Source organism: Anoplolepis gracilipes, chromosome 1 (assembly GCF_047496725.1).
Source record: "Anoplolepis gracilipes chromosome 1, ASM4749672v1, whole genome shotgun sequence".
In the NCBI taxonomy this organism is placed as follows: Eukaryota; Metazoa; Arthropoda; class Insecta; order Hymenoptera; family Formicidae; genus Anoplolepis; species Anoplolepis gracilipes.
The window spans coordinates 19,704,482-19,713,066 of record NC_132970.1 but is presented as its reverse complement, the minus strand read 5'-3'; the positions used below and the strand labels follow the sequence as shown (position 1 = coordinate 19,713,066).

General features: G+C 27.7%; 1 protein-coding gene across 1 annotated transcript; it reads right to left on the bottom strand.

Annotated features, from left to right (window-relative positions):
• On the bottom strand, nt 1-3,007 carry LOC140673271 (uncharacterized). Its single transcript, XM_072906139.1, has 2 exons — nt 2,773-3,007; nt 1-2,041 (listed from the first exon to the last, which is right to left on the bottom strand). Exon 2 carries the CDS (start codon nt 2,039-2,041, stop codon nt 878-880), a length of 1,164 nt encoding a protein of 387 aa, XP_072762240.1. The 5' UTR covers nt 2,773-3,007; the 3' UTR covers nt 1-877.
• Nucleotides 3,008-8,585: the final 5,578 nt, after the last annotated feature.

Genomic DNA, 8,585 nt, shown 5'->3' with positions numbered 1-8,585 from the left:
TTTTTGTTACATAAATATATTTCTTTGAAAAAATACATACATGTTATCTGAAAATAAACCTGAGAATTGTGTCAGAACTGATAACGATAAAAATTGTTGATTACGTTTTCTCGATCGGAGTAAAACATAATGCGAATCGTGTGAACTGAACCTTGTGTAGAATTCTTAAGCCTAAAGCGATTACATCCATATTAAATAATAAACCAAATTTGATCTTTTCTATTATAATAATTTGAACTAAACATTTTTCGCAATTATAGTTTATTTATTAATAATATATTGAATGCTGTGTAGCATAATTTATTATTTTAAATTTTAAGCAATGTATATAATTTATTTTTATTACTCTCCTTTATATTTCTAATAGATATTTTTGAATTTATCCAAATTAATTATATATAAGTAATAATAAAATTATAAATCCATATAAATACATATAAAAATAAAAAAATTATAAATCGTACATATAAAAAGTAAAACAAATATGAAAAAAATATATAATATATGGCAAATCTCTCTTTTTTTAAGCAAAAACAATACATATAATTATCAATTACATTGACGTTGCAATTATTATTATATAACGTTGAATAAAATTGTTGCTAACATTTAATAACAAATTATACAACTCCTAAAATTACGCATGCCATAAAATATTACAACTATTGAATAATGATTTTTTAATTTATGTAACTTATTAGAATTGCTTATAAATATTGAGTTATCATGAAAACTCTCAATTTAAATAACAAAAAAAAATTGCTTTAAATTATCATTTCTTTTTTATAAATCTCTTTGATTATAACTAAAATTGATTTTAACATAATGGACTACACCGTAATTCAATTAATCTACGCAAGATATATAAATCCAACCATTATTTACCCTCAGAGAAGTGCAAATCCTCAATGTATTTACACTTATTCTTAATGATGTTACAATTACAGAATTCCACGAGCAAACTTTTTTCTTGTGTCTTCTTATCAGCTTGACAAAAGTTTTTGCAGTTTGTGCAGATCCGGGTCAAGGCCAGTTCGTCGTCGGATGTATTTTTTTCCGTGGATTCTTCATTTACTTTGACTTGCATTTTGCTTTCAGAGTCGACAATTGTTACGTCTGACTCCTGTTGAGCTTCATTTTTTTCTTGGTCTTGTTTTAAGTCTTCTGGTTTCTCTTGTACTAAATCTTCTAGTTTTTCTTGTTCTACGTTTTCTAGTTTCTCTTGTTCTATGTCTTCTGGTTTCTCTTGTTCTACGTCTTTTGGTTTCTTTTGTTCTACGTCTTCTGGTTCCTCTAGTTTTACGTCTTCTGGTTCCTCTTGTTCTACGTCTTCTGGTTTCTCTTGTTCTACGTCTTCTGGTTTCTCTTGTTCTATGTCTTCTGGTTTCTCTTGTTCTACGTCTTCTGGTTTCTCTTGTTCTACGTTTGGTATGTCCTGATCGTTAGAGTGTTTCAATACTTTGACCCACTCTTCTGAATTTTCAACTGAGCGTTCAGATCTAGTTGAATTTTCTGCGAAGCATTTTTGAAATTTTTCTCCTGTCGGCCTGTTTATAAGGCCAGACAACAACTCTTCGTGAATCTCACATATGATGAGCATATCGAGAGGTGAATCGTAGAGTGTGTTGAGGATGTCGTTCGCCAGTTCCTTCACTAAGAAATTGAGCCTCCAACTTTCGTGAAGGCGCATAGTGTTCGGGCTCAAGGGTGTCATAGCTTCACAATAACATCCTAAGTTCGCTCCGAGGGATGATCTTAGAGCAAAACAATTTGCTTCCATCTGAAGTGATAACTCGCTATTGCACAGTTTCAAGCACTGGCTGGTAATAATCCACGCCTGTTGCTCTTCGGAGTCAGACTGAAGCTTGCAGTTCACCTTAGGATATCGCGGATATAGAACCGGATCCCGCTCTCGTTCAGCCTCGGTTTCTGCTCCGGGGTTGCAGATGAGAGCGCATGCGTCCACTACGAGAGGTTGCGGCATGCTCGCGGCGCGGCCCACCAACGCCAACAGGAACACCCAAGAGAACGTAGGCGTCATCTGAAAATGATGGCTAATCAATATTCTGAAGGGGATGAGGGATTCTGCGTTCCGAGCGCGTCGGGAGGGATAGGCGCATATACGGCCAAGAAGGAATTCCTGGAGTCTGACCGCACGTATATATTCGAGAAGGTTGAAACGAGATTCGGTAGGTCGTTGTATAGGATAAAGACTAGAACAGAGTTTCGCGTTGTGGGACTCTTGACGTAATTAATGCTTGCAAATAGATGTCATGCATATATCGAACGTGTAATTTTAAAGTCGAATTATTTTATATAAAGTATCTCGATTTTGCAAATATTATTATAATATAATAGAAAATAATTTTACTTTTTTTTGTGAGAAATTGATAAATATCGTTTTACATAAAATATTTTTAAAATATAATTAATCATTGAATTTTACAATGTGTTTTATTCACTTTAAAAGTAAGTGAAATACGATATAAAATTTCAAATCACTTGTGTAGGATAAAGACCAGAAGATAAAGACCAGAACAGAGTTTCGCGTTGTGGAATTCTTGATGTAATTAATGCTTGCAGATATATATCGAACGTGTAATTTTAAAGTCAAATTATTTTATATAAAGTATCTCGATTTCGCAAATATTATTATAATTTAATAGAAAATTATTTTAGTTTTTTGTGTGAGAAATTGATAAATATCGTTTTACATAAAAAATATTTTTAAAATATAATTAATCGCTGAATTTTACAATGTGTTTTACTCACTTTAAAAGTAAGAGAAATAAGATAATACAAAATCTCAAATCACTTTTCTCCGGATTATAAGGCCTCTTATTTGCAGTAGAATTGTATAGAAATATTTAAAAAATTCACAGTAATATGGTCTTGAAAACTTTAACTTTATCTTGATTTCGCTTTGAAAATTTTTTTGCAAATGACTTTCTCTTACTAAGAGATATACAATTTCACGTCGACGTCTGAAACACAAATATCGCTTTCGACATACAGACTGATGATTTTATAGTTTCAGTGTTAAAAAGTGCCGTCTTTAGCATTGATAGGGCCCGACACCACAATATACAATAGGTAGCGTTTTCTTTTCATTTGTACCTATTGCGAATAATTTATTTTACATATATATGCATACATATACATATTTTACATATATTTTTTAACTACAAGAGAAAAAAGATTTCAAATTTTTTCTAATTATGACTAAATGATTTAGCTTGTACATAAGTATATACTAAGCTAATAAATACTAAAAGTGTAAATTATATTAAAGTATATAGTCTTATATGTCACTCAAAGTGCTTTTTTACTATATTTATAAAAATAAGTTGAATCTTACTTACTCGTATTTTGTTTAAAATGATACGAATTGAAATTGCTTTAACGAATCTGTAATTTTAACGGTAAATTTATTTTATATTTAACTATGTATATTTCTAATATATATACATATACATATATATATATATATATATATATATATATATATATATAATTCAGCTATTTAATTTTAGTCTAGAAAACAAATTTTAGTTTGCACTCGGTGCTCTCGAATTGACGCCTAGTATGAGAATAATTTCGTACAGTCCTGAAACCGTTACTGATATCAATTCAAGCTAACCATAACAAGTACTGTTATTATTTGCTAACAAAGATCGAAGGGTCGAGAAGAGTCAAATATGACCAAAACATAATTGTTGATATAGAAGCACCTGAATAATACGTTAATTTTTAAACAAAATAATAATCGCAAAAATGCTAAATTACGTCATTAATAATTGTTGAAGCAGCGATCGCAAAAAAATTAAATACATTTTGATTCGTTTCAAGATAAAATAATTTTATTGACAGATAAAACTATAAAAATATTATATTTTAAAAAGAATGCCTGTTATATTTCTGAAGAACTACAATCGTAACAATTTCTTAAAAGCATAAAATAGGAAATATTTACATATTGCATTATAATTATAATTGACGTTTTTCTAATTCATCAAATTATGTTCTATATTAAAGAATCTTGTTTTATTTTCTTCATACAAATAAAATATAATATAAATATATCTCTTTAAAATTACAAGAGAGAATGTCGTAGAAATCTGTGACGTACACAAAAAGTATTAATTATAATTCGAAAAGAAAATCGCAGAAAGATACTACAGTTGTGTGTAAATTAATCAATCAGAATAGTATTAATGATTTTTGTCTATACATTTGTCTCACTTTATACACCAATTTTGAATTTAATTTTATCGATAATGACAAACTAAATTTATAAAAAAGAAAGTGATTTTTTTAGTTGTTAAAATATTTTAACAACTTATTTATATTTTCTATTCAGTTTTATGTTATTATATTATTGTTTCATTATTTTATCCTATTGTACAGTCTATTTGTTATTATCTTTACTTTCTATAATTGTGAAAAAACATACCACAAAGCTAATTTCTTTATTTAGGTATGATATCTACAATAACATAATACGCTCGTTTACTTTAATGATTTAAAAGTAAATGAAAAGTTTGCTATTTCGTGATCCTTTGCTGATTGAATTGTTAGTTATCGAATATTTGTATTGTAGTAATATTTTTTAAAATCATACACAGTTAAAAATAAATATTATCTAATCATATTTAATTACATGTAATTAGTATAAATTGTGTAATGCATATGTATTAATCAAATTATACTTATTGCGAAGTTATAACATTTTTACATAATCATATTGGTACTAATTTATTATAAGAATTAGTAACTTATCTAAATATATGATGAGAGTATTAAATTTATACAAATATAAATCTTATTTTATTTTAAAAAATTTATAATTTACTTTTATAATATACTTCTATACTTTTATAATATACTTCTATATGTACAGGAGATTGACGGAGATATATGAAGATTGACAAATATTTACAATGCATACATTTTGCAAAAATAAACAATGAAATAATTCTAAATAAGCATATTTAGTAATGTAGTTTAAAACGTGTCAAAACAATTAATCTTCAAAGTTCCATTCTTAATTTTTCATCATTATACTCATTAACTCGTCTACCTTGAATTGCATAATTGTCATTAGTTTGGCTATTTGTTATAAGACAACAGATAGTGCATGATTCAAGAAAATAATGATAAAGAAAACAATGATATTGATATCTTTTAGATTTATCTTTATTATAAAAATTTCTTCAAATTCAATTAGCTCTCAAGGAAATTGTTAAATTTTCAAAATTAGATAACATTAGGTATATTTATTTTTAGATGTAAAGACGATTATGCTTCATAAAAAATTTGAAAACAACTATCAGCCTGGCGATTAAGAGTCATACGCAGGTGTTAATGCGTAAATTTCTTAGAAATTAATTTTTTTCGCGAAAATTGAAGTAAAATATGTGCCTGTGCACGTTTCAATTTTCGCGGAAAAAATTAATTTCTAAAAAATTTACGCATTAACATCTGCGTATGGCTCTTATTTGCCAGGTTGATAGTTGTTTGTTTGTAAATATTAAGAGCCTTATATTCGAAATATTAAAAAGTTTGAAGTTTTATGTTTTACATTTTTATATAAGTTATTATTTATTTATTTATATTTTAAGTTATCATTTATATTTTTATATAAGTTATTTTTATATATAGTTATTATTTATTATCTACATATGTGACTTCTATTTTTGTTTGTGAATTATATATTATAATAATAAATAATAAATTAATTGTAAAAAAGTTGCAAAAATTATAAATAATTTGATTGTCTGCATTAAACAAATAGGAAAATATTTCCACAGATAATGAAAATCTCTTAACGAAATAAGCGAGGTAATAAATGTTGCTCAATTACATGAGAAATATATTTATTAATTATATAATATATACAATCTTTTAACTTAAAATACTGCCAATACAACATTTTATTTAGAATATAATATATTTTACTTGATACACATATATTTTTATTTTTTGTGAAAATAATATAATTAGAGTTAGTAAAGCTATAAATAAATAAGTTGTAAAATTAGATACGGTATAGAATATATTTTAAATTAAAATACAAATAAAAAGGCAAATTCTACCGCGTGGTGAAAGGGCGTGGTAAGAGTATAAATTTATTCAAAAATAAATCACTAAATTATTGTAAGTACAATCTATCGAACATTTCGGTTAATTCTTCAGACTTTTTTTAGTGCAAACATTTAATTAGCTGACAAGAGATCTTGTAGTAATTAAATAAATAAACATAAATGGCAAAGAGAGTCAAAGATTATATTAATAAAGACAGTTAATATAAAATTAAATAATAATAAATAAGTTAATGTGCGGTAAAAATAAAGCTTATCAGACTTGAAACAATATATAAGAAAATGTCTCGTACGTCAAAACAGAAAAAAGATTCAGATATACGCGCCGCATTCTTACATGCGTTCCTACCAAATTGAAAGTCTAGGAAGAAAATGATGACTGAGTATAATTAGCATGTGTGTTTTTAATAAAACAATAAAAACGCTGAATTATTGTTAATATACGGTGATGGTAAATGCTCGAACATGAGTTGTATATAATAAACAAATCTGTGTCGATGATTTGACAATCGTATGGCAAATGTATTTTAAGACTTATACACATGTAGAATAATGACGAAATAATAAAAATTGTTATATAATTATTATAAAAATATTATAAAATTATTATATAAAATTGGCGGCATTGATTAATTACAAAATAAAAATTATATATTTAACTTTTGATTATAAAATTAAGTATAATTAAGTATAATAGACCTTATAAAATACAAAATTTAGTGCTTAAAGAAGTTGTTGATGATTAATTGTTAGAGATTGAAATGTATTTTTGCCTACAAAAAAAAGCTGTAAAATGATTGAAACACAAAGATATACCACAGCGATTAGTAAAATGTTGTCGACAATTTTCCAGTGATAATATATGTCTACATGGTAAATCTCTTTTCGAGCTCAGTGCAAAATGTCAACTCAATTTAAAGTTTTCTCGAAAGATGAAGAACGGAAAGTTTGTCAGCATCTTCGTATAGCTGAGTTATCTTTCTTGAAGAGTGGAAGGTAGACGGGTGAATGCAGGATCGATGCTATCCAACCATGGTTCCATTAAATCGATCGACCTACTCCTCTTCCCTTTTCTCTGTCAGCCATAGTAAAATAACTTGGGTCCCTTCTTAAAACAGTCACCTCAAGCTGATAGTTACCACTTATAGGGAAACTTTATGCTAAAGCTTTACAAGCGACGATAATACTCTTCTTGTTGATATGTTATGACAATCGGAGTAATCTGTGTAAACTGCAGAATAGTTTTAGAACATAAGTGTCCGTCTGTTTTTTTTTTAAGAATTTGTAATTGCAGTTATTTGATTCTATTTGTAATAACGATGATCTTATTGTTTAGCAAAAACAATTTTATGAGGATTTTAAGCAAGCAATATAATCCTTTAATTTTTTTTGGTTGAGCAATATACTCTTTTAGTTTTTTTTAGACGAATTATTTTAATATCTAATATCATTTAATCTCCAACAAGTTTAGAAGCTTGCAAAATTTTTGTTGCGCTATACATGCATTAATCATATTAAAACTGGTGAACTGAAGCTATTATCAAAATGAATTTCAAATAAATAATGATTTAATTACATTATGTAATTTATATTTGTGAATAATGATTAATTAAATATTTAAAAAATTTCAGTGATACAAAAAGTATAAATTATATAAAAAAATAAAAATTTTTTGTGATATATTATTTAATATGCTTATGATACATACAACTTATATTTTAATTGTTTTGAAGCAATAATACCTATAAGTAATAATAATATTATTATTATTATAACTTATACAATAATAATAAATTTATAATAATAAATATTTTGTGATATATCTACGTTATTTTGAAGGTAAAATGTGTAACAACGAAAATATAATGCGATTAATTATAACTGAATTAAGGTGATAATTTTCGCAGTTTCGAAATAAAAATATAACAATCTATTTTTGCAAATTTTCTAATACATACAGAGAAGTACAGTATAGAAAAATGTTACGTAACATCTAACTTGATGTAAATTTCAGATTTTACTCAGTTCCTTTCGTTGTTTGCGAGGCATTGACACGGTGTAGTACAACGGCGGAAATAGTAAGTTCTTCATGTTACATGGAGAGGTGCGCCCACATAGAAGATTTACACGCCTACACGAGACGAAGACTATATCGACCTCAAGGAAAGAGGTACGTGCGGTATACACTAGTTACGTTCCTGACCCTTTCTAGGTCTCGTCCTGTCCTCCACCTACAACGAAGGACGGAGGACGGTATTGATTAAATTCACCGACGGCCATTTTGTTCTTGCACCCTATTGGTTGCCGTCCATTTTGTCCTTTCAACCCCTCCGTCGTTGTAGCCATAATCATCTCTTCCTCTTTCAATATTCTCGTCTCTGTTTACCTACCTGTTCGCGTTCTTCGCCCTCGACCACCCCACTTGGTCGAAGACGCAGGCGTCGCGACATTTTTCTCTGAAGAGAAATCGGAGACCATCAGAGC

What these genes read in the sequence shown, in the direction of transcription:
- LOC140673271 (XM_072906139.1), bottom strand. Translation starts at nt 2,041, where the DNA reads ATGACGCCTACGTTCTCTTGGGTGTTCCTGTTGGCGTTGGTGGGCCGC.